This window comes from Cokeromyces recurvatus (assembly GCF_025118155.1).
Source record: "Cokeromyces recurvatus strain NRRL 2243 chromosome Unknown BX663scaffold_13, whole genome shotgun sequence".
Lineage (NCBI taxonomy): Eukaryota > Fungi > Mucoromycota > Mucoromycetes > Mucorales > Mucoraceae > Cokeromyces > Cokeromyces recurvatus.
In genome coordinates this window covers 286,337-309,625 of record NW_026251399.1, presented here as the reverse complement: position 1 = coordinate 309,625, position 23,289 = coordinate 286,337, and the positions used below count along the sequence as shown (strand labels likewise).

The 23,289-nt window shown below is 28.9% G+C and overlaps 11 protein-coding genes across 11 annotated transcripts; 8 read left to right on the top strand and 3 right to left on the bottom strand.

Moving 5' to 3' along the window:
- Nucleotides 1-2,348: 2,348 nt before the first annotated feature.
- Nucleotides 2,349-3,608, top strand: BX663DRAFT_531230 (peptidase S8/S53 domain-containing protein; the record flags this gene model as incomplete). The annotated part of the gene is made up of 3 exons (XM_051530365.1): nt 2,349-2,671; nt 2,745-2,869; nt 2,965-3,608. The coding sequence occupies 3 exons, from the start codon at nt 2,349-2,351 to the stop codon at nt 3,606-3,608; spliced, it is 1,092 nt and encodes a 363-aa protein (XP_051382664.1).
- Nucleotides 3,609-4,486: 878 nt separating this feature from the next.
- BX663DRAFT_569428 (amino acid/polyamine transporter I) lies at nt 4,487-6,438 on the top strand. Its single transcript, XM_051532117.1, has 5 exons — nt 4,487-4,721; nt 4,801-4,861; nt 4,946-5,067; nt 5,133-5,215; nt 5,347-6,438. Exons 1-5 carry the CDS (start codon nt 4,499-4,501, stop codon nt 6,274-6,276), a joined length of 1,419 nt encoding a protein of 472 aa, XP_051382663.1. The 5' UTR covers nt 4,487-4,498; the 3' UTR covers nt 6,277-6,438.
- BX663DRAFT_473092 (FAS1 domain-containing protein) lies at nt 6,427-9,662 on the top strand. Its single transcript, XM_051524190.1, has 4 exons — nt 6,427-7,038; nt 7,149-7,532; nt 7,621-8,058; nt 8,403-9,662. The coding sequence occupies exons 1-4, from the start codon at nt 6,507-6,509 to the stop codon at nt 9,584-9,586; spliced, it is 2,538 nt and encodes an 845-aa protein (XP_051382662.1). The 5' UTR covers nt 6,427-6,506; the 3' UTR covers nt 9,587-9,662.
- A 417-nt stretch (nt 9,663-10,079) lies between these two features.
- Nucleotides 10,080-12,376, top strand: BX663DRAFT_66098 (uncharacterized protein). The gene is made up of 8 exons (XM_051532276.1): nt 10,080-10,190; nt 10,266-10,288; nt 10,358-10,418; nt 10,489-10,560; nt 10,628-10,684; nt 10,748-10,839; nt 10,931-10,970; nt 12,284-12,376. The coding sequence occupies exons 1-8, from the start codon at nt 10,138-10,140 to the stop codon at nt 12,318-12,320; spliced, it is 435 nt and encodes a 144-aa protein (XP_051382661.1). The 5' UTR covers nt 10,080-10,137; the 3' UTR covers nt 12,321-12,376.
- A 35-nt stretch (nt 12,377-12,411) lies between these two features.
- Nucleotides 12,412-13,967, top strand: BX663DRAFT_510085 (glutathione S-transferase; the record flags this gene model as incomplete). The annotated part of the gene is made up of 7 exons (XM_051527709.1): nt 12,412-12,416; nt 12,557-12,784; nt 12,864-12,903; nt 12,970-13,405; nt 13,466-13,592; nt 13,648-13,754; nt 13,827-13,967. 7 exons carry the CDS (start codon nt 12,412-12,414, stop codon nt 13,949-13,951), a joined length of 1,068 nt encoding a protein of 355 aa, XP_051382660.1. The 3' UTR covers nt 13,952-13,967.
- On the bottom strand, nt 13,923-14,682 carry BX663DRAFT_510080 (uncharacterized protein). Its single transcript, XM_051527708.1, has 3 exons — nt 14,618-14,682; nt 14,351-14,541; nt 13,923-14,285 (listed from the first exon to the last, which is right to left on the bottom strand). Exons 1-3 carry the CDS (start codon nt 14,633-14,635, stop codon nt 14,123-14,125), a joined length of 372 nt encoding a protein of 123 aa, XP_051382659.1. The 5' UTR covers nt 14,636-14,682; the 3' UTR covers nt 13,923-14,122.
- Nucleotides 14,683-14,947: 265 nt separating this feature from the next.
- On the top strand, nt 14,948-16,110 carry BX663DRAFT_66048 (uncharacterized protein). Its single transcript, XM_051532275.1, has 3 exons — nt 14,948-15,082; nt 15,170-15,758; nt 15,877-16,110. The coding sequence occupies exons 1-2, from the start codon at nt 15,040-15,042 to the stop codon at nt 15,622-15,624; spliced, it is 498 nt and encodes a 165-aa protein (XP_051382658.1). The 5' UTR covers nt 14,948-15,039; the 3' UTR covers nt 15,625-15,758; nt 15,877-16,110.
- On the bottom strand, nt 15,829-17,268 carry BX663DRAFT_510078 (MT-A70-domain-containing protein). Its single transcript, XM_051527707.1, has 4 exons — nt 16,965-17,268; nt 16,817-16,887; nt 16,680-16,760; nt 15,829-16,595 (listed from the first exon to the last, which is right to left on the bottom strand). The coding sequence occupies exons 1-4, from the start codon at nt 17,161-17,163 to the stop codon at nt 16,146-16,148; spliced, it is 801 nt and encodes a 266-aa protein (XP_051382657.1). The 5' UTR covers nt 17,164-17,268; the 3' UTR covers nt 15,829-16,145.
- A 197-nt stretch (nt 17,269-17,465) lies between these two features.
- On the top strand, nt 17,466-18,457 carry BX663DRAFT_510075 (cyclin-domain-containing protein). The gene is made up of 2 exons (XM_051527706.1): nt 17,466-17,846; nt 17,908-18,457. Exons 1-2 carry the CDS (start codon nt 17,509-17,511, stop codon nt 18,419-18,421), a joined length of 852 nt encoding a protein of 283 aa, XP_051382656.1. The 5' UTR covers nt 17,466-17,508; the 3' UTR covers nt 18,422-18,457.
- A 552-nt stretch (nt 18,458-19,009) lies between these two features.
- On the bottom strand, nt 19,010-19,883 carry BX663DRAFT_552077 (uncharacterized protein; the record flags this gene model as incomplete). Its single annotated transcript, XM_051531333.1, has 2 exons — nt 19,010-19,764; nt 19,856-19,883. The coding sequence occupies 2 exons, from the start codon at nt 19,881-19,883 to the stop codon at nt 19,010-19,012; spliced, it is 783 nt and encodes a 260-aa protein (XP_051382655.1).
- Nucleotides 19,884-22,411: 2,528 nt separating this feature from the next.
- BX663DRAFT_510072 (uncharacterized protein) lies at nt 22,412-23,130 on the top strand. The gene is made up of 2 exons (XM_051527705.1): nt 22,412-22,628; nt 22,682-23,130. Exons 1-2 carry the CDS (start codon nt 22,603-22,605, stop codon nt 23,046-23,048), a joined length of 393 nt encoding a protein of 130 aa, XP_051382654.1. The 5' UTR covers nt 22,412-22,602; the 3' UTR covers nt 23,049-23,130.
- The last annotated feature ends 159 nt before the right edge of the window (nt 23,131-23,289 follow it).

Sequence of the window (23,289 nt, the reverse complement as noted above, 5' to 3'; positions counted from 1 at the left end):
TTGAACAATTTTGGTCAGTAGTCAAAAGTAAACTTAAGCGAGAAAGGTTATTGGAGGAAGAGACAATGACATCAAGAATCCGAGATTCATGCAACAATATTTTGCTCAGTGACCTTCAAGGTTTCTGCCGCTACTCTGTTGATAAGTTTAATGATTGCTTGAATCGAAAGCCAGTTTAATATTTCGCTTATTTCGTTCATTAAAAACGAATGAATTTTAAAATCTTTTTGTGAACTATTTTTTAATTTTTTTGTGAACGAAATTTTTATTTTTTATGAACGAATAATTTCCGGAAATAGTGTATTAATTTAGCTTTGGCATGTTTTTTTAAAAAAAAAAAAAAAAAAAAAAAAAATTCTGTATCATTCTAGAAATCAAAGTTCCGCCAATTTCCTTTTTTTTTTTTTTACCCTTTTCACCCATCATTTTTGATCATTTAATTGGGCATAAAATGCTGATTAAATTAAAATTGCCCCAGTCAGATCAAAGAAATGAAATGTAAAATAAAACCTCTCTTTTTATTTTATTTTATTTTATTCAAACATGTGAACGAAGAAGAGTATATTATTTATATTATTCGTGGAAGAAAGAAAAAAAAAAGTCAAGCAAAAGTAAATCTTTATCAAGGCCGTAATGATAGTAAGGGTAAATCGTAATAGTGGAAAAAAAATAATAATCACGTGTACGAAGGATTGTCCAAGAAAGAGATAAAGTAAGAAAGAAGAGAGAAATGTTAATAATGTATCTAGAGACAGTAGGATAGTGAATAGGAGAAAACCCTTAGAATAAGTAGATTGAATGACTACTACTATTAATTGTTAGTAGATAACATACTAGATTGCGTTCAATAAATGCTGTAATGATTCAATTAGTATAGTATTAGGGTTCTTATTTTGAAATTTTTGAACTTTATTTCTATGACATACTAGATAGGACGCTCTCTAGAGAATAGATATGCTGGCTGCTATTTAATCATTTATCTAGACTACTTTTATGAATAACATATGTTGCTTCTTCCTATTCTCATTTTTTTTTATTCTAAATGTACAGGTATGTTTATTACTTACTATAATCTAATCGAGTATAATAAATTACTACTTGAACATAGTTCTTAAAAAATAAATAAATGTAGTATTAAGAGCTGTGTAATCTAATAACCAAAACCTTCCCCCCCTTCCTCATAGAACAGAACAGGTAATTTTATCCAAGGAAGATTGAATAAGAATGATTGAAACCGAGCCATCTTTCTTGAAGGATAAGACTGATAGTTTCAGCGAATATGTTATTAGTTATTTGTAAACCTTACCTTTGAAATCAAAGCTTCAATTGAAACACGCAAGGGTAAATGTAGCAAATACGAAATAATAGTAAGACACATTATATTTAAGTTATATGACCTATAAATCAATATTATCAAGTGTTATCAGCATTATAAAAAAAAATTTAAATATCTTAAGCAATTGAATATATACTAGTACCATCTCAGTTCCTAAAACTAGTCTTGATGCCGAAAGAAGAAAAGAAATAAAAAATAAAAAAAAATAAAAAAACATTCGATATATAAAATATTATTTGGAATTCCAATAGTCAAATCTATTTATTGTCAATCAGGAAATATCTTTTTATATATACAGATAGCAACAATTAATATAATACCATTTTTAAGGCTTTTATAAGCTAAATATAATAAGAATGTGTCATAATAATTTTATCTTGGAATGTCTCAAAATAATTTCACTACATCATCTAGATTTCAACCAAAAAAAAAAAAAAAAATCGTTGGTAGAAACCTATAATTGATAAACAAACTGACGATTAGGTCTTATTCTTTTGTTTAAAGAATATACTGCTAATATAATATAATCCCATGTTATATACAACTCGTAAAACATTTAACATTCAAAACCAAGTGAATGTTAAAATATTTTATATATAAATATCAATACTTTTTATTAAAATGAAAAAGAAAAATATTCATCTTTTTTTTTATTGTTATTATCTAATATATAGGCAACAGAGTTTATTCTTAAAAAATGCATTTACTTGTACAATTGAGTATTATCTCAACTGTTATTTCTTTAGTATTTGGACAATCAGTGGATGAGGGGAATGAGCCTACTCACATTATTCGGTTTAAATCGACTATATCAAAGACATCAGGTATATTTGTAATCCTTATATATATATATATATATGTGTGTGTGTGTGTGTGTATGTATTTAAAAGGAAACTAAATATACATGTTAAACTTAGTCAATAATATGATCATGGCTCATCATAGAGAATTTTTAACTTCTGTTCGAAAGATAGGAACAGAAGGCCTATTTGCTGCCACTTCTAAAAATGATATGTCTTTAAATCAAATAAATATTGGTAAAGGGTTTGTTGCTGTAGCTGGCGTCTTCTCTGATAGTGATTTCTTGGAATACTTGCATAAAAATTCAGCTATTGATTATGTTGAACAAAATCAAATTTACAAGTCCACCGCTGTACCTAATCAAGAAACTATTATTCATAGTCATCCTAATATTACTATGTTAACAAAAAGAACTATGAATCGTAGAGATTCCACTACTATTAAGTCAACCAAGTCTGCTAACTGGGGTCTTGCTCGTATTAACCAGCACTCTAAAGGTGATTTAACAAAATACACTTTTGATTCTTTAGGAGGGTAAATAAAATTTTGAAAGGAAAAAAAAAAGTTTACATTCGATTCATATTCAATTGTTATTTATTTATTTTAGTATTGGCATTGATGTTTTTATATTAGACACTGGTGTCTATCCTCAACATGAAGACTTTGAAGGCAGAGCATATCAATCTATCAATCTCGTAATGAATGAAGCTATAGATGATATTGGTGGACATGGTAAGGAATTCCTCTTTGATGAATTAACCCAAGTAATTTACTCACTCACTCACACTCTCTCTCTCTCTCTCTTTCTTTTTTTTTTTTTTTTCTAGGTACACATGTTGCAGGTAAAGTCATTGGCCGAGATTATGGCGTAGCCAAGAATGCTCAAATAAAAGCAGTCAAAATTTTAAATAAAATGGGAGATGGTTCTACTTCAGGCTTACTTAGAGGTATTGAATATGTCATTCAGAATGCTAGACCTGGAAAGAGTGTAGTCAATCTGTCTTTGAGTGGGCCCAAATCAAAGATGATTGATGATGCCTTAAACTCATTAGTACTTGAATATAATATTCCTATTTTCGTTTCTGCAGGCAATTCGGGTACAGACGCTTGTTTCTATTCTCCTTCGTCAAATCCTAATGTTTTCACAGTAGGCGCTACAGACATAAACGATATTGTCCCTCCTTTCTCTAATGTAGGTCAATGTGTCGATATCTATGCTCCTGGTGTTAACATTACTAGTAGCTATATTACCGATCGTATGGCTTTCATATCCATGGATGGTACGAGTATGGCTAGTCCTCATGTTGCGGGTGTTGCTGCCAACTTGATGAGCAAGAAGGACTACCAAAGTGCTCACGAAGTTTATTCTGATATAAAAGAATTAGCTACAAGGAATGCGCTTAGTTTTGACTATGTTAGAAGCACTAGTCCTAATAATAACTTGTTAGCTTTTAATCAAGTAACTAATTAGTTACCTTTATCTTTTTTATTATTTCTGAAATATATATATATATATATATATTTATACGTATATGAATATAAAATAAAGTATCTTACAATGCAAAATCCCTCTTCCACCATCGATTTATATATTTATTTATTTTTATTAGTAGTAATGGTTTTTAATGAATCATATACAATAATCTTTAAATTCTGTGTACAATGAGAAATTCCCAAAATAATAATAATAAAAAAGGAGCTCTACATTTCCTTCAACAAGTTTAGCAAGAAAAAAAAAAAAAGAAAAAAAAAGATAAAATATCCGAAATTAGCATGGTAAACAAGACTAAATAACCAATAAGACAGGTCTGATGACAAATGCTGCTCATTTGTAGATCTCACGGTCTTTCTATGTTTTGTAGTAATATGCCTTTTTTTTTTAATAATGAGAGAGATCCATTTCTATCTTGTATATAATGATATCTCCTATCAATTATATAAATTTCCAAATATAGGAAATTTGCTTTGAATAGTTGTAATATTTAAATTAAAATCTCGTATACATGCATAATATTCTCTCTCTCTCTTTTTTTTCTTTTCTTTTCTTTTCTTTCTTGTTTTATATAACAATCTATCTTGCTCAGTTTCGAACAATTTATAGATGGCAATAGAAGCAGAAAAAATTGCCTCTGCAAAAGAAATTGAACATGGCACTATTGATCGAAAATTAAATGCTGATGAACTTTTATTAGAGTCTCTTGGTTATAAACAAGTAAATCTTCTCTTCTCGCCCCTCCCTCACACAAAAAATATATATCAAATAATAATATTCATGAATAGGACTTGAATCGTTCAATATCGAAATTTTCAAATTTTGCTATTGCATTTTCATGCTGTTCTGTACTTTCAGGCTTAACACCTATGTGGGGTGATGCGATGACTGATGCTGGATCATTAGGAGTTATTTGGGGTTGGATCATTACCGGACTTTTTACAATGATAGTGGCTTTATCTCTTGCAGAGATTTGTAGTGCATATCCAACGACAGGTGGTCTTTATTTTTGGGTTTCACGTCTTGCCACTGCTGACTGGATGCCTTTAGCTTGTTGGGTTACTGGTTGGTGTAACTGGATTGGTCTATGTTGTATGTTGTATCTAAAGCAACACTTATTACTAAACAAATATATTATTATTATCATTATTCATCTTTCTTTTTATCCTAGTTGGTATTTCTTCTATTGACCTTGGTCTTTCACAATTTATTGCAGGTGTTGTTACAATTTGGTATGTAATACAGGTTTTATATATCTTGTGTTATTTATGATATATACACATATATATATTTTTATGTATATCTTTATGTATTAGGAATCCTGAGACACATGTGTCTGTTTATGCTCAATATGGTATCTTTGTAGGTATTCTTATTATTCATGGTATTATTAATTCTGTGGCTGTTAGTTGGAATGGTGCTATGAATCAAGGAGCTTGTAAGGATTTTTTTTTTTAAAAAAAATGTTATTTATAAATTAAATAAACATATCCCTTATTATAGTTTTTACAAATATACTTGGTATTGCATTCATTGTAATCGTTGGTCTTGCTCTTACAAAGCCTTTAGCTAGTGGTGAATTTGTTGTATGTAGTAATAATTATTATTATAATAATAATAATAAAAAGGAGGAGGGAGGAGGAGGAACTCTCGCCCACCCCACCCTTTATTTATTTATTTTTCAAGGATATAAATTTATTAAATTCATCTTATATAGTTTACACAATTCTATAATGGCTCTGGATTTAGTAGCAATGGATTCTCTTTTTTACTTGTTATACTTCAATCTCAATATACACTTTCAGGTTATGATAGTGCTGCACATATGGCAGAAGAAACTAAGGATTCACAGAGTGGCTCACCCTTTGGTATCCTCGTGTCTGTTGCTGCAAATGTTATTTCGGGTCTTGTCTTTTTGATTACGATTAGTTTGATGGTAAAAGACTTTGAAATACAAATTTTAAATGAAGATGCGATTCAACCACAAATGATTCAAGTCTTTTATGATGGTGTAGGGCCTACCTGGACCATGGTCTTCTTGATCTTAATCATGCTTAGTATTTTCTTTTGTGGATCTTCATTATTATTAGGTAGTTCACGTATGGTGTATGCCTTTGCACGTGATGGTGCGATGCCATTCTCTAGACAACTTTATAGACTCAATACGAAAACGAAGAATCCAGTGAATGCAGTTTGGTTTAATGTTCTTGTAGCGGGTATTGTAGGTATCCTCTATATGATCAACAGTACAGCCTATGAAGCCATTGTATCTGTCAATACGATTGGATCTCAAATGTCTTATCTAGTTCCCATCTTATTACGTGTTACTGCCTCACGTACCAAATTTACCCCTGGACCCTTTCAGTTGGGTCCTCGACTTGGCATTCTATTCGGTTGGATCTCCTCTGGTTGGCTTATCTTTACCTGTGCTTTATTCATCTGTCCTACAGAGGCGCCGATTAGTGCAGATAACATGAATTATGCAATCGTTCCATTTGCTGCCATCATGATTACTTCTATGACTTATTTTTATTTCTGGGGACGTAAATGGTTTACAGGGCCTGTTCGTATGATTCATGGTAAAGAAGAAATCATATTAGATGAAAATGATGAAGATTCTATTGTAGTTGAAGAAAGAAGGAGATAATGATGATATATTATTGCATACAGTAGCATAATAATAACACACCTATTATTTCTTGTTATCAAGTTGTTGTCATTTTTGTTAATGCACGAAAAAAAAAAATGACGTTAACATGATGAGATTATGGGCGAATTTTATTCTATTTTATTTTATTTTTTGCATAAATTATTTATTTTGACAATATACGGGTTCTCTTTTTTCTTTTCCTTTTCTTCTAATTACTTTATACAAGGATGTTAAGAAAGTTGCTTTATATATTCTTGTTATTTATATCATTCTTTATTACGTTCAGTCATGGTGCTGATATATTTGGTCAAATAAAGAAACATGATTCCGTTTGGGATATCCTTACAACTGATAAAAGGTTTTCACTCTTTATTAATCAGATTGAAGAAAACAAGTTGGTGGATGTCTTCAAGGATATAAATGCGAATACTTTATTTGCTCCAACTGATAAAGCCATTGAAGAAGGATTAAATGAAGGTATCTTAAAGCGCAGTAAAAAGATGACAGTTGAACAAATCTTGTATCATCTTATTCCTGTTTCAATCAAGTCCAATGAATTATGGGATGGCCGACTTTTGGAAACAAAAGCAAAAGTAGATGAAGTTCAACAGCGTTTAAGAGTGACTAAAACCAAGGATTCATTATTCGTTGGTGTAGGTGGTGATGAAGAGCAAAGTAAAATTAGTCAAGCAGACATCGAGACATCAAACGGTGTCATTCATGTGATTGACAAAGTTTTATCACTGCCTAATTATTTAGGTAAAAAAAAAAAAAAAAAAAAAAAAAAAAAAAAAAAAAAAAAAAAAAAAAAAAAAAAGATAAATTGATTACTAAATAGTGTATTTTATATCTTTTTTTTTTCCTTTTAGATGAAGTTTTGTTTCTTAATCAAGATACTAAAGATTTTTATGATAAATGTGAAAAGGTTCATCTTACAAAAGAATTAAGACACGCTGTTGGTAACACTATTTTCGTTGCAAAAGGAGACATCTTTGGTGATGAATTGAATCCATTTGAAAAGAAATATCTTTTGGATCATCCAGAAGGAAAAGAAGATTTAACTCGCTTATTAAATCATCAAATTGCTACACAAGTCTTTTTTAGTGATACGTTTAAAGAAGGAAAATCAAAGATTAAAACTGTTGAAGGCTCCGAAGACCTTGATATTCTAGTTGAGAATAAAAAAGGGGCTCCTTCAGAGATTACAGTGAATGGAGTTAAAGTAATTCAAAAAGATATCTTGGCATCTAATGGTAAAGAAACACACACACATATATAAAGGAAATAATGACTATAATTAACTCTTTTTTTCTTCTTCTTCTTTTGCTTGCTTTTAAACAGGTGTTATTCATGTCTTGGAAAAGCCTTTATTACCAAAGCATAAAGATAACTTCCTTCATTTAAGTACTCGTAAAGTATTAATTGGCATGAATTCAACTCGATTTATCAAATTATTTGATGATCAAGGTTTGGGACATTATTTGGATGATGACGACGTTGATGATGATGCAAAAATTACAATTTTAGCTCCGCCCAATGAATCTTTGGATAACAATAATGAAATGATATTAGCTACAAAATCCTGGCTTAAATATCATCTTATTCATGGTTGTTATGAGCCTTCTGATCTACAAGATGGACAATTACTGGAAACAGAATCTCATGATGATTTAGGAGATAGTCTCTATCAACGATTAGATGTTCATATTATCAAGTCAGAGCCAGGAGGAGGACAAGAATCGATTCTATTTGGTAAATCAGGTGTATTAGGCAACCCAGGTAAAATAAATAAACAAGTATATAAAAGTATAAGCATATATAAGTATAAGTATATGTATAAGAATATGTATATGTATATGTATATGTATATGTATATGTATATGTATATGTATATGTATATGTATATGTATATGTATATGTATATGAATATGTATATGAATATGTATATATATCTATATATGTCTACATATAAGTATATCTATATATATCTACATATATACATCTATACATATCTATATATCTTTATATCTTTATATCTATATACATATTCATATTCATATTCATATATATTTATACTTGTTAATACTTTATTTGTATATATTCTTATAATAATCTCTTTCTAGTTTCTGTAAATGATAAAAGATTAATTTATCCTATTGCAAGACCTCTTACATTACCTCGAGATCCACTTAGTCGTCTTCCTGTCAATTTAGAATTAACTACTTTTGTGGCTAGTTTGTATGCATCTGGTTCCGATAAGAATATTACTAAAGCCCGCGGTGTCACTTTATTCGCACCCAGCAATGATGCATTTAGTCGTTTAGGTCTTTTATCAAAGTTCCTTTTACAACCAGAATCTAAAGATAAACTTGCTCAAGTCGTTACTTATCATGCTGTTCAAGGTCTCTTTTATGAAAACTCTACAACAGAAGGTGAACATCATGAAAGGACCTTGTCCTCCGATAAAATTACTTTAAATAAAACTCAGGATGGATTCTTTGTTCGTGGTTATGGTGCGTTAGATGGCAGTGATCGTGATGTGATTGCTAAAGTCATTGATCGAGATATTCTGATATCAAATGGTGTCCTTCATACTATTGATCGTGTTCAAATCCCAAGTTCACTTGAAGTAACCAATCGTAATTTGTTGACAGCAGATAACACAAATAGTTTCCTTTCTCTCTTGGAACGTACTGAATTTGCTAAGGATGTCTTGGATGATTTGAATTCAGATAGACCCTATACTATCTTGGCACCTAGTGATCGAGCATTTGCTAAGCTTAATTTAAGTAACTTGAAGGATAAACCTGACCAGTTAGAAATGATTGCAAAATTACATATCTTACCTGTTCCTTTACCTCGTCTTGCTAATGAAGAAGAATCAAAGAAACCTTGGATGATGATGAAAGACGAAAAGAAGGGTAGATGGCAAGATGATGAACCTAAAGATATTTCTTATATTGGTACTGATTTCCCTACTTTACTTTCACATGATGATTATGTTGTGATTACGAAGAATATAGGAGGTGGTTTTACGGTTAGAGTCAAAGGTACAGCAGAAGAAAGTGCAGATGTGATTCAAGTAGGTCGATCAAGTGCACGCGGTGGTGTCATTGAAATTGATCGTGTCTTGATTCCTAAGAATGCTGACCTTCCTTATCATCTCTCTTGGTGGGCTATTGCTTTAATTGTTCTTGGTGTCTTATTAGGTATTGCTCTTTTAGCTGTTGCCGCTTATCTCGGTTGGAGATGGTATCAAACACGTCGCCAAGGCCGTATTGCATTGGATCAAGAAGAAGAACATTAAATATATATATATATATATATGTGTATATATATGTATATGCATATAAAAATATGAATATGTATATGAATAAATAAATAAAAAAAATTAAGCATTCTATGGATTCAACCCATATTTAGTATCAAGTTTATTATATATAAATATATGTAGTATCATAATGAAAAACATAAAGGCTATTATTATTATTGATTATGCATTATATACGTGTTAAAGAAAAAATTATTATTATTTGATCCTAATTCTATTTTTTATTTTTTTATTATGAAATAGAATGGATAAATAAATAAAAAATAAATCTTTACAAGTTGATAGTATTTAACATAAAGAAGAAATAATTTGAAGTAGTGAATCATAACTTGATTTGATGAATAATAAGGAAAAGCTTCTTCTTTTTCTTTTTCTTTTTTGTTTTTGTTTTGTATAAAAGAAGTTTCAGTTCAAACGTCTTATATTAAAATTCAGCAGACAATAAAAATTATTATAAAACAAGATATTTCTTTCATTTATTCTATTTTGTTTTATTTTCTTTTAATTCTCGGTATTATTACTATAAAATGGGTCTCTCTGATGAAGTTAAATCAATGAATTTTTCACTTTATGGTCAATGGTAAAAAAAAAAGCAGATAAATATGGACCTAGATTTGGAAAACTAATCATAATGATATAAATAATATTTATTAAGGCTTGGTGTCGTTTCCATTATTTGTAAAACCTTTTTTTTTTCTCATTCTATATAAAAGAAAAAAAAACTGATTTTATATATTTGTATTTTAGTACTAATTATACTTGGTATTGTTGGATTTTTGGGACATGTTGTATTTAGTATTATTGGATGGTAAATCATAAAATACATTGGTATTATACCTAATTGTATATACATAGATTAAGTTTTTTACATTTATTAGGATTATCGCTGTCATTTTAATATTTATTGAAATACCACTTTTGACAAGATGCTGTCCTACTGGTCCTAAATTGTAAAATTCATCATGTTTGTTATCATTAATAGACATTGATATTTAATGTTATTTATAATAATAATAGTGATTCATTCATTGCATACTTTGAAAATGCTTGGTTCCGTGCCATCTTATACCTTATGTAAGTCATATCATCCTGTTACTGCTAATATAAATGTATCGTGCTTCTTAACAATTATTCTAGTTTTGCTATTGTCATGTTCCTTTCAAGACTTATTCATACTAGTAGCTTAATTGCTTGTGGTGTCTTACTTCTTCTCGCTGCTCTTTCTTATGGTAAAACTTTATTATTATTATTATTATAACTTAACATAGAATGTGGTGTTATATATATGTATATATTTTACTCTTCTTGTTTATAATATAGCTGGTGCTGCAATTAAGGGTCAACCATTTGCTAGTTCAAGGTAAACTTTTATTCATTCCCCACCTTTTTTTTTTTTTAATTGTACGACATCATGTGTTAATATATATTTCATATTTATTATTAGTGTATTTGGTGGTACTGGTGTAGATAATGTAGTTTGAATAATAAGAATATAAATGTCCTACTAGATTTATAATCAAACATTAATAAAAAAAAAAAAAAAAAAGTCCCGCAGAAAAAGCTTATTACGGCTGATGATGTCAGCAATGACAAAAAAAATCAATAAATAGTTCATAATAGCAGTCCCCATTTTTTTTTTTTTTAATTGTACGACATCATGTGTTAATATATATTTCATATTTATTATTAGTGTATTTGGTGGTACTGGTGTAGATAATGTAGTTTGAATAATAAGAATATAAATGTCCTACTAGATTTATAATCAAACATTAATAAAAAAAAAAAAAAAAAAGTCCCGCAGAAAAAGCTTATTACGGCTGATGATGTCAGCAATGACAAAAAAAATCAATAAATAGTTCATAATAGCAGTCCCCATTTTTTTTTTTTTTTAATTGTACGACATCATGTGTTAATATATATTTCATATTTATTATTAGTGTATTTGGTGGTACTGGTGTAGATAATGTAGTTTGAATAATAAGAATATAAATGTCCTACTAGATTTATAATCAAACATTAATAAAAAAAAAAAAAAAAAGTCCCGCAGAAAAAGCTTATTACGGCTGATGATGTCAGCAATGACAAAAAAAATCAATAAATAGTTCATAATAGCAGTCCCCATTTTTTTTTTTTTTTAATTGTACGACATCATGTGTTAATATATATTTCATATTTATTATTAGTGTATTTGGTGGTACTGGTGTAGATAATGTAGTTTGAATAATAAGAATATAAATGTCCTACTAGATTTATAATCAAACATTAATAAAAAAAAAAAAAAAAAGTCCCGCAGAAAAAGCTTATTACGGCTGATGATGTCAGCAATGACAAAAAAAATCAATAAATAGTTCATAATAGCAGTCCCCATTTTTTTTTTTTTTAATTGTACGACATCATGTGTTAATATATATTTCATATTTATTATTAGTGTATTTGGTGGTACTGGTGTAGATAATGTAGTTTGAATAATAAGAATATAAATGTCCTACTAGATTTATAATCAAACATTAATAAAAAAAAAAAAAAAAAGTCCCGCAGAAAAAGCTTATTACGGCTGATGATGTCAGCAATGACAAAAAAAATCAATAAATAGTTCATAATAGCAGTCCCCATTTTTTTTTTTTTTAATTGTACGACATCATGTGTTAATATATATTTCATATTTATTATTAGTGTATTTGGTGGTACTGGTGTAGATAATGTAGTTTGAATAATAAGAATATAAATGTCCTACTAGATTTATAATCAAACATTAATAAAAAAAAAAAAAAAAGTCCCGCAGAAAAAGCTTATTACGGCTGATGATGTCAGCAATGACAAAAAAAATCAATAAATAGTTCATAATAGCAGTCCCCATTTTTTTTTTTTTTTAAAGCAGCAGCATAAATAAGTTTAATTCTTTTTATTTATTTATCATCATCTTTATGCTCTTTTTGTTATCAAAAGGATTTTTATATCGAAAACTTCATCTTCATTTTTTAATACATTATCAACAACAAAGACTTTTATATTTAAACAAACTATGTCTATTGCTACTACTACTACTGACAAGTCTTCTAATGAACAACCTGCTATTCTCAAGTGGGCTTCTAAAGATGGTGAATTTAGACGTCAGCAATCTATTTTCCGTGATATAATTGAAGATAATCCAAATGCAAAGTTTGCTGCTGAACGGTAAGTGATATTATATATTATACATAAGGGTCGTGTATTTATATATATATATATATATATATATATATTGATGAATTAGTGATCGTTATCATCTTTACATTTCATGGGCTTGTCCTTGGGTAAAATAAAATATGGACCCTACATCTTTTGTTTAATTTTAAATTTTAATTAAACTTATGATATAGGCTCATCGTACAGCTATTGTTCGTAACTTGAAAGGTCTAGACAGCTTCATTGGTCTCTCTGTCGTTGATTTCTTAATGTTAGATCAAGGATGGAAGTTTTCAACAGCTGAAGAATGTCCTGGTGCTATCCCAGATACGATCAACAATGCTTCTTATCTTCGAGATCTCTATTTGATGGTTAATCCCAACTATCAAGGTCGATTCACTGTCCCCGTCTTGTGGGATAAAAAGCTTAAAACAATCGTTAATAACGAAAGTTCGGAAATTATTCGTATCTTTAATACTGCCTTTAATCGCTTTTTAAGTAAAGAAAAGGCAGAATTGAATTATTATCCCGAACATCTTCAAAAAGAAATTGATGAAAATAATGAATGGATTTACGATACCATTAATAATGGTGTTTATAAGTCTGGGTTTGCTACTACTCAAGATGCTTGTAAGAAAGAAAGAAAGGGGGAGGGCGATGTTATGTAATCATTTAACTTGTTTCTCATAGATGAAAATCATGTATATCCTTTATTTAAATCTTTGGATCGTGTTGAGAAAATGCTCGAGGGAAAGAAATATTTAGTTCAGGATACATTTACTGAAGCAGATATTCGTTTATTTACAACTATTGTCAGGTATTTATTTTTATTTTTATTTTACCTCGTGTCTATTTATTTATTTGTTTAATAGATTTGATCCTGTTTATTTTGGACACTTCAAGTGTAATTTGGGCTCAATTGAACATAATTATCCCAATATTTTGAAATGGACACGTCGAATCTATCAAAAGCCAGGAGGTAAGCGAAGACTTCGTTTTCTTTCTTTTTATCTGGTTTTATTACATACTCACTTTTTTATTTTTATTATAGTCAAAGAAACTGTTCATATGGATCACATCAAGAAACATTATTATATGTCACATAGACATATTAATCCTACTCAAGTTGTTCCTGTAAATAATGGTCCTGACCTTGATATTCCCGTTGAACCATAATTTTTTTTTTTATTTTTTTTATTTTTTTTTTCTGTTACAAAACTCCTTATTTGATAAATGTATAAAAATAAATAAATAAATAATAGTTTTTTTTTCTGTGCTACTTGTTTATATGTAAAATTGACCGTTTTAAAATAAAATAAACAAGTTCATGTAAATGGGTTTATTTATTTACACGCCTTCCATTTGACCCTCTAATTCATCCATTTCAGCCTTAGCAGCTTGATATTTGGCTTCCAATTCAGCATTTTTCTTATTCCAGACAGCAATTTCTTGTTCTAATTTGATAGCCTTCTTACTTAATTGTTCAGCACGTAAATCTGCTTCACGATAGCTATATAATACCAAAATAGTGTTATTTTCTTCTTCCCCATATACATTTTTTTTTTCGTAACTTACTCAGAAGTAGCTTGTTTCAAATTGGCTTCAGCAGTTTCAAGCGAATCCTCTAAATCTTTAGCACGATTTTGAAGGTTATTCAACTTGCTATCTTTTTGTTCATGCTCAGCTTCGAGTTGCTTTGCCTTTTGTTCCATTTCTTCAGCACGTCTAGTGGCAGTATCAACTTCGGCACGAAGAGTAGCGAGTTTCTATATTCATTATTATAATTAATTTTTAGAATTCCATAAAATATCTCTCTCTCTTCTTTTTTTTTTTTTTCCTTACCTCCTTAAACTTTTCCATAATACTTTTTGATAAAGAAAGGGGAAATAAATAAATAAATAAATAAATAAATAAAAAGAAAAAAAAAGGCTATTAAATAAATAAATAATAAAAAAAAAAGTGGGGCCTGAAAATGTAATGTGATTATTTTTCCTTAATTTTTATTTTGTTTAATTGGTTGATAATAAATTTTAATAAATGAGATACATTTATTAGCCATCAGAATAATCATGTATTGCTGCACTTTTATGATAAGTTTTTTTGCAGTCTTTCCGTTTATTACATAAGCAATTATTTATTTATTTACAAGGTGATTACTTTCTTCTTCTCCCCCTGAATGTTAGCACATATCATCTGTCAAATAATGTTATTTATCCAAGGGATATATGTGATTCAATTAATATTGTAGATATACAAAGGAGCTTATGAATGTCATCAAGTGCTTCTTTGATCTACTTTATTTAATATGTATAAATAAAGAGATATTAATTTACTGTTGTCTATTTTATATGTACATCTTCTCCTTTTTAAGTATGCTTTCTTTATTATATATAGGCTGCTTATATATTTACTTCTTTATCCTAATCATGGCTGTTATTCAACTTGGTACAACGACAAAGACATCCACCTTTATCATCTTAATTAGTTTGCTTTCTGTCACTCTTCTTTTAACGTTCCTTATCGTTTATAAAAAACGTCATTTGTTTGGATTACAACGAGATAATCAGCTTTGGAACTTTATCATCATTGACAGTCCAGAACATATGTCTCGATTAAAAGAAAAGACTTCCAGCTTTCTATCATTTACCACTCGTCAACGTCAGAAGAATTCACTTTGCAGTATGACATCTACTTTAAATCATGATGAGGTTATCATGAAATACAGCTCTTTAATATCATTATCTTCTTCTTCTTCTGTGATCTCTTTACCACCGCCTACCTATCATCATCACTATTATTATTCAACAAGCAATCTAAATCGCTCATTTTCTTCTTTATCTTCCTTTTAAATCTAATTATTGTAAGACTAAAATAAAATAAAGAAAATACCAGGTAATCACTTATTATCGTAGTTATCTTTATCCTCCTAGAGAATGTTATGCTGCTTGTAGTCAATCATTTTTTGTTTTTGACAACAATTGTTGTAAATTGATATTTATAATCCATTTTCATTTTGTTTACTTGCTTATTTTTTTTTTTTTTGATCATCATCATCATCATCATCATCATTATTATTATTATGGATCAATTCAATAAAGAAGAAGAGGTAAACTTGATACAACTTGATGATGAAGCTGTTGTCATTCAAAAGCCTGTTACAACTATTTATGTCACTTTAAAGCAATTAATAAGTGGTGATCTAGACTCTTTACAATCATCCCCAAGAACATTAACAGATGTCATGCAATATATTGACAAATGTAACGAAAGACATAATTTACTCATGTCACAAATAACTGCTACAAGAATCAATTGTCATCGTATATTTTACTCTTAATAATAATAAACTCCCATTTTTTTTCCTTTTATTTTATAATTCATTGCCAATTGTAACCCAATAATCTCGTAAATTGTTCTTTCTACCAAAGATTTCCAAATATTTTCCATTAGGTACTAATTCTTCGATTAATTCATATAATTCTTCTGGTTTCTGACTTTGTCCTCGTCTTTCTGAAAAGATGACATCGGATCCAACAGAGTGACGACAATTAGGTGGGTCATCACCTTTTTTACCTACAAGACATGTTTCTTTTGCATGTTGAAGATAATATCCATGTCCCTTTGCCATACGACGATTCACTGTTTGTTTAACCCAAGTAATATCGTCCACATAGGTGTATCCCCATTTCTCCATTAATTCAAAAGCCTTTGCATATTTGTTGTTAATGACCCAGATGAAGAGGAAGCCATTCTTTTGGAGTTTGGGTATAGGAATATCTTCAATACAAATATCAGGTAATTGTTGATATGCAATAGCAACCTATGTATCAGAATCATTTAGTATGTATGTATACATAAATATTTATTTTATCAAACAAGAACTATAAAAAAAAATAAACTTTACACCTCGAGTAGGTGCATGAGTTGCAAGTTGCCATGGTGGATCAGTTACAATGACATCAAATTGTACTTCTTTTGCTAAAGACTATAATAGAATAATAAGATTAATAAATAATATTATTCAAACGTCATTTACTTTACATCCCAATCAAATGTCATGACATTAGCTTTAATAGGTATACACCATTCAGGTGCTTCAAATTCTTCCAAATCTATATTTTTTTTTTAAAATAAATGAGTCTCATTTTATATATCTAAAAAAAATATATATATATTTTGGTTTGATTACCTTGCTCTTCTACTTCCTCTTCAACTTTAGTACCCAAACGCTCTTCTAATTGTTGAATTTCAGCTTGAATAGCATCGATTTGAAGTTGTAGATCGATCTCTCTTCTTAGTAGAGCTCGAAGATCTTTATCAGTGACAGTGTCTTCATGAAGTTCATCTACACCTGAGCTACTCAAAGGTGTTGATTCTCTTGAAGACATTGTTTATACTGTTCAAGAATGGGGGAAAAAAAATTTTTTTTTTAATATTGTTTTGTTCACAAAAAAAAAAAAAGGCGCGTTTCTAATGATACGCGTTCATAGAACCCGTTTAAAAAAAAAACAAAAAAAAAAAAATAAAAAATAAATTCCCCGACATAAAGATATATTTATATGCTTATATGCATATAATTGGACCATAAATTAGCCCAATCAATCTGTCTAAAGTTATACACGAGGAAGAAGAAATATTCGAAAATATTACCCTGTTCATGTTATTCCATTTTTTCTATTTAATGAATTTAATTGCAGCAGCATTATTTCTTCTTCTTTTCTATTATTCATGTTATGTCCTTTAATAATAAAGAAGAAGAAGAAGAAGACGAACGACGACAACAAGAGATGGTGATGAATATTGCACAGTTTCCTATTCAAGCATTAATAAGAATAGTTGCTAGTTTAGTTGAGTCGATGATAGAAGCTAATCAAGATATAAAAGATACCCAAATCACCTATTTTCATTCAAGAACGATACCCACTATTTCAATTTTATCCTATCTTGATCGAATCTACAAATTTACACCTTTCACAAATGAAGTGTTATTATCTACACTTATTTATTTTGACCGTATATCCAATGGGATTACGATTAACTCATATAATATACATCGATTACTTGTTACAAGGTAGTTACTAAATTGAATGATAATAATAATAATAATAAGACTTATCAAATTTCTATGCTAGTATTACTGTTGCTTCTAAATGTACTTCGGATATTTACTATACAAATAGTAGATATGCTAAAGTAGGGGGACTGTCTCTTTATGAGTTAAATCAATTAGAATTAGAATTGCTCTTTTTAATTGATTTTCAATTACATATCAACCTGGAAACTCTTCAACTCTATGCAAATCAATTATTATCACATGCAACTAGTGTGATGTCTATTGATCCTATTGTTAATCATTCTAAACATAACATTCTATATCAACATGCAACGAATACGCTTATATCCTCGGCCAATCACAATCATGTTGATTTACCATTAACGCCTCCTTATCATCCATCTATTACAGAAAAGGGTAAAACAACAACAACATCATCATTACTTTTCTGTAATAATAAACATTTGATGGTAAAGAAGAAGAACAAGAATCAAGTCTATTCAATTCATCAAAGGACTACGACTACTGCAAAGAAGAAAAGGCAATTATTGCTATTACAACAATCAGGCTTAATTTCTCCTAAAGAACTGTAACTGTAACTGTAACTGTAACTGTAACTGTAACTGTAAATGTAAATGTAAATGTAAATGTAAATACAAATATAAATGTAAATATAAATAAATTTTGTCTTTTCTTTTCTCTCCTTTATTTATTATTGTGCTCCTAAGATCTTCTAATGATGTTAATTGAATGTCTCCTTTTCTTTAATATATATATTTATATATATATGTGTGTATATGTATATGTGTATATGTATATGTATATGTATATGTATATGTATATGTATATGTATATGTATATGTATATGTATATGTATATGTATATGTATATGTATATGTATATGTATATGTATATGTATATGTATATGTATATGTATATGTATATGTATATGTATATGTATATGTATATGTATATGTATATGTATATGTATATGTATATGTATATGTATATGTATATGTATATGTATATGTATATGTATATGTATATGTATATGTATATGTATATGTATATGTATATGTATATACATACATACATACATACATACACACACATACATACATACACACACATACACATACACATACACACACATGCATGTATTGTATCGTATTGTGTTGTATTTAATAATAATGCTTTTCATTTGAGTGGTTATTAATAATAGTATTAGGTTTGTTAGTAAACATAGGAGTTGTATAGTGTTGAGTTGGTAAGCCTTCATGTGTAGAGTAAAGTTGTGGTAGTGTAGGCTGTGGGTGGTGGTAGTGATGATGATTAAGTGAGAATTGCTGCTGTCGATGTAATCGATAAGGCTGATGATAGTGTGTCAAATCAAATGGGTCATAATCATAGTGTTGATATCCTTCTTTTCTTTCCTTTTGAGGTCTTGATGATATGGGATGTATACGAGGAGAAGATTTTGATGATTTATTAGAATAGATTCGAAGAATGATTACATAACATGTAGCTGCAAATAACCAAGTAAAGACAGAAGCAATTGTAAGCCAAATAGCATTTCCTGCATAACCATTCCAATAGATACTTGCTCTTGTCATTGCTTTTGCACTCGAAATGACGATGATGAGGGATAAAATCAAGACGATGAGCATGATGATAACGTTCAGTACACTCATGATAGTCAGAAAGACGATAATAGAATAATAATAATAACTTTTACAACAATGCAATAATGTTGTTAACCAAAGTAAGAAACTTGAAATAAAACTAATAGCACAAAGAATAAAGAATGCTAAAAATAGTTGATTGACATGCTTACTAGATGCATAAGTGGGTAACATTTGATTAAAACCTGGTGTTCTTGCCCAGTTATAAGCTGCAATTGGAGCACTACAATTTTGAATGGGGGCATCAAAATGGCCTTGACAGTATGACCTTGTGCATAATAAAATAGTGAGCTTAATGACCTATTTCTCTCTCTCTCTTTTCTTTTTCTTTTCCTTTTTTTTTACCATAAGCTAAAGCTATAGGATAAATCATATCGAGGATTATTTGCTTTGAGAAAATAAATCAAATTTATAAATGGTTTATTTGATAATTGACCTATTATCACGAACAATTCAAGTATAAAAGATGAAAATATAAAAAAAGATCCTGCTATTTTCAGTTTTGTTCGCTGTTTTATCATTAAAAAAAAATAAGATAAAGAAAAAAAAAAAGGCTGCTATTTCTTTTTTTTTTTCTCTCTACAAATAATACATATATGAAACAGCAAGCTTCTTTTTCATTGCTTACATTTCACTTGTAAAAGGCGACGCGCTTTCAGATGAATTATATAATATTTATCTATAAGGATTCGAAGCTGGTAGCAAAATAATATTACAATTAGGAACTTACTTTTTTTCTATTTCTTTTCTTCAAATGTAAACCATTTTCCAACATATTTATTAATGTTAAAATGCTCTTTTTTTTGTTTGTGACATAGCTGATTTTTGTTGGAAATTAAAAAAATAAAAAAAAAAAAGTTCAACTCGAAAACTATATTCAGTTGCAACCTGGGTGCTCTCTATTGTTTACAAAAAAAAAGCTAACAACATCATTAAAGTGGAACTAGAATGATATGTTACTAACGTTGAATCATTCTATTTTCATGATTTGACAAGAAATAAGAAGAATAGCTTTGTTAGAATTCAGCCTTTTATGGTTATAAAACACACTTGAGAAATATGAAAAAAAAAATGGAAGAAGTGTGAGTACAAAAATTTCATGTGCTCTTGCAAAGTTCTGTCAAATAGAGTTATTTTTAAAGGTAACATTAGGATAAAGGCAATTTTTATTGCACGTTACTATTACTTTACGTGGGATTTTTTTTTCCTTTTAACCAATTAAAAAAAATAACCTTTGAAATACGACTCTTGTTAATAGCTAGTAACAGTATTTCTTGAGTACAAGCTATTTTTCTCGCATGAAGAGAAAAAAAAAATGAGCATTAGAAAACACGTTCAAACCTAAGCGTGTTTTAGTGTCACGATCTGATATTAAATAAATTTTTTTTTTTTTTTTTTTACATTGAATACAATTTTTGAAACTCATTTGTCTGGGTTAGATCAAAAAAAGGAAAAAACTCCTTTTTGATAGTTAAAAGGAAAAAAAAAATACAGATGTTGCCAAGATAAGGGGGAAAGGTAAAAGGCTTTAGAAAGAATGTTACTATGATGAAAATTGTTATGATTGTAGTTGTTGTCTTTATAATCAAGTTAGTAAAAATAAATCAGTGCTTATTACATAATAAAGAAATTATTCAAATAAAACTAGTATATTGTAATATTCATTTTACATTTAGTCATTGTTAAAGTATTAATAATAGTAAAGATTCAATCATATCATGATGATGAATAGTATTATAGAACAATATATCATGTGAATAATTAGTAGTGTTATTATTCTTTTGATATTATAAAGAAACCACCTTTTTTTTTCTGGAATAGTTGCTTTAAATAAACCCAAGACTGTTATTAACAGACTAATTAAAAAAAAAATTATCTTCAAAATTATGTATGAGAATATGTAAAATTCTTGCATAATTCTATTAGATCAGTACATAGTTGCCAGCATATACGGCACAGTTCAATGATTAGCATGACACAAGGTTGTCGATTGATTACATACATAATTTAAGCATATTACATTAATTAATTAAATAATCTTTACCAAAAAGTTGTGCTTTCATAGCCCTACTAGTAATTTAATCTGCAGTCTGGGCTGACATGATCTAAACAAATCTGAATGTTTATAATTTCAATGAAAAAAAAAAAGTAATAAGGATCATGATCTGCGACTTCTATTTCATGTTGACTACTAATATAACACACAGCCTGTCATGAAGGTAATATACATAAATGTAAAGTATTATGAAGTCATTTTTATAATATCCAAGTGTACACATAGTAGCTCATTTATTGGGTCTTAGTCATCATATTCATGTATACAATACAAATTTCCTTATTTTATGGAGACAAGTTATTCATTTCAAGCACCATTTACTTCCTATTCGGACTTTAGAATTATGAAATCAAGGGGTTCTAAATTCTATTTTTTTTTTTTATTTATTTCTGTTTTTTATTTTTAAGAGTCTGCGTTGCATTGCAGCTGATTGCTCCATTATTGTTAAGAGCACCAAGTTATATAACTTTTCATGCCTGTCATAAGACATATAACAAAATAAATGATAGTATGATGTATAGCAATACATTTCCTTTTATCTTATACAAATAAGCACTTTTGTTTCGCTAAAGACTTGAGGAATGAATAGCAGTGACCAATCAGCTTTGTTTTTATAATGAATATGCCCTATGCCTCGATCGAGAAGAATTTTGCCATATAAATATATATAAAAGTTAAATTTAATAATGAATTTCCTACACTTAGTAGAGACAGTAAAAAAAAAAATGAATGAAAAGGTATAGTATCATTACCTCATCAAAGAATTAGGATGCATCTATTTATTGACCGAGACCCATTCAGATTTGAAGACTTTGAATATAGGTTACTCAAATAATTAAGGTAGGTATAAATAGAAGATAGGTTTAAACACATCTATTTTCAATCCTCTTGATAACATTCACTTTCATCCTTTTTTTTTTCCTCCATAAGAAGAAAAATAGTCTGCACTGATTGAACACTGTTAGAGCTATCTTTGTTCATAACTGCAAGCTTTGAAGGTCAAAGAAGAACAATAATTGTATTTCAAAGGCCGCAAATGATACAGCTAATAATAATAAAGCCGTAAGATGAAAGGTAGAAAACCAGTAGAGTTGATAATAATAATAATAAAATAGAACCCTTTTTTATTTTATTTTATTTTTCCCTTTCTTTTCTTCCTTCATATTTATCATGAATTATCAATTTATACCCTCTTCACCCTCTTCTTCGGTATCAAGTCAGGATGCAAATCAATCACCTCGCACTTCCTTTTCTTCTTCTTGTAGCCATTATAAAAGATATTCTGAACCTCAAGTTGCTGTAACAACAATAAGACGTTGGGATGATTCTCAGTTAGAAATGGAACTAGCGGAAGATAATATTATCATCAACAAGACATCACATCAACGTACTACTTCACTTTGCTTTAATAAAAAGAAGAAAACATTCTATTCTCAACAAAATATTCCATTATTTAAAAAGATACGCAACTGGTTATTTTAAGGAAAAAAAAAAAAAAAAAAACTAATGTCTTTCTTTTTGTAAATTGCATGCAATATTTTTTTTATTATTTTATTTTTGTACACAAATAAATATTATAAACTATTTTTGGAATAAATTTGGGACAGAAAAGAGTGAGATAAGTTTGAGAAAAAAAAAAGATTCTACCACCAAAATATCATCAAGGATGATTTTTAACTTGTTGCTTTTCCTTGAACTAATCTAGTATAGACACATCATAAAA

Excerpts from the sequence above, each read along its gene's own strand:
- BX663DRAFT_569428 (XM_051532117.1), top strand. The coding sequence starts at position 4,499 with ATGTGGGGTGATGCGATGACTGATGCTGGATCATTAGGAGTTATTTGG. Across the intron at positions 5,068-5,132 it reads TGCTATGAATCAAGGAGCTT|TTTTTACAAATATACTTGGT; the intron begins GTAAGGATTTTT and ends CCCTTATTATAG. Across the intron at positions 5,216-5,346 it reads TAGCTAGTGGTGAATTTGTT|TTTACACAATTCTATAATGG; the intron begins GTATGTAGTAAT and ends CATCTTATATAG.
- BX663DRAFT_473092 (XM_051524190.1), top strand. The coding sequence starts at position 6,507 with ATGTTAAGAAAGTTGCTTTATATATTCTTGTTATTTATATCATTCTTT. Across the intron at positions 7,039-7,148 it reads ATCACTGCCTAATTATTTAG|ATGAAGTTTTGTTTCTTAAT; the intron begins GTAAAAAAAAAA and ends TTTTCCTTTTAG. Across the intron at positions 8,059-8,402 it reads AGGTGTATTAGGCAACCCAG|TTTCTGTAAATGATAAAAGA; the intron begins GTAAAATAAATA and ends ATCTCTTTCTAG.
- BX663DRAFT_66098 (XM_051532276.1), top strand. The coding sequence starts at position 10,138 with ATGGGTCTCTCTGATGAAGTTAAATCAATGAATTTTTCACTTTATGGT. Across the intron at positions 10,191-10,265 it reads TTTTCACTTTATGGTCAATG|GCTTGGTGTCGTTTCCATTA; the intron begins GTAAAAAAAAAA and ends ATATTTATTAAG. Across the intron at positions 10,561-10,627 it reads TGTCCTACTGGTCCTAAATT|TGATTCATTCATTGCATACT; the intron begins GTAAAATTCATC and ends TAATAATAATAG.
- BX663DRAFT_510080 (XM_051527708.1), bottom strand. Across the intron at positions 14,286-14,350 it reads TTGAAACAAGCTACTTCTGA|CTATCGTGAAGCAGATTTAC; the intron begins GTAAGTTACGAA and ends GGTATTATATAG.
- BX663DRAFT_66048 (XM_051532275.1), top strand. The coding sequence starts at position 15,040 with ATGAATGTCATCAAGTGCTTCTTTGATCTACTTTATTTAATAT. Across the intron at positions 15,083-15,169 it reads TGATCTACTTTATTTAATAT|GCTGCTTATATATTTACTTC; the intron begins GTATAAATAAAG and ends TATTATATATAG.
- BX663DRAFT_510078 (XM_051527707.1), bottom strand. The coding sequence starts at position 17,163 with ATGTCTTCAAGAGAATCAACACCTTTGAGTAGCTCAGGTGTAGATGAA. Across the intron at positions 16,888-16,964 it reads AGAGGAAGTAGAAGAGCAAG|ATTTGGAAGAATTTGAAGCA; the intron begins GTAATCAAACCA and ends AAAAAAATATAG. Across the intron at positions 16,761-16,816 it reads TCATGACATTTGATTGGGAT|TCTTTAGCAAAAGAAGTACA; the intron begins GTAAAGTAAATG and ends ATTCTATTATAG.
- BX663DRAFT_510075 (XM_051527706.1), top strand. The coding sequence starts at position 17,509 with ATGTCCTTTAATAATAAAGAAGAAGAAGAAGAAGACGAACGACGACAA. Across the intron at positions 17,847-17,907 it reads CATCGATTACTTGTTACAAG|TATTACTGTTGCTTCTAAAT; the intron begins GTAGTTACTAAA and ends TTTCTATGCTAG.
- BX663DRAFT_510072 (XM_051527705.1), top strand. The coding sequence starts at position 22,603 with ATGATACAGCTAATAATAATAAAGCC. Across the intron at positions 22,629-22,681 it reads CAGCTAATAATAATAAAGCC|AACCCTTTTTTATTTTATTT; the intron begins GTAAGATGAAAG and ends ATAATAAAATAG.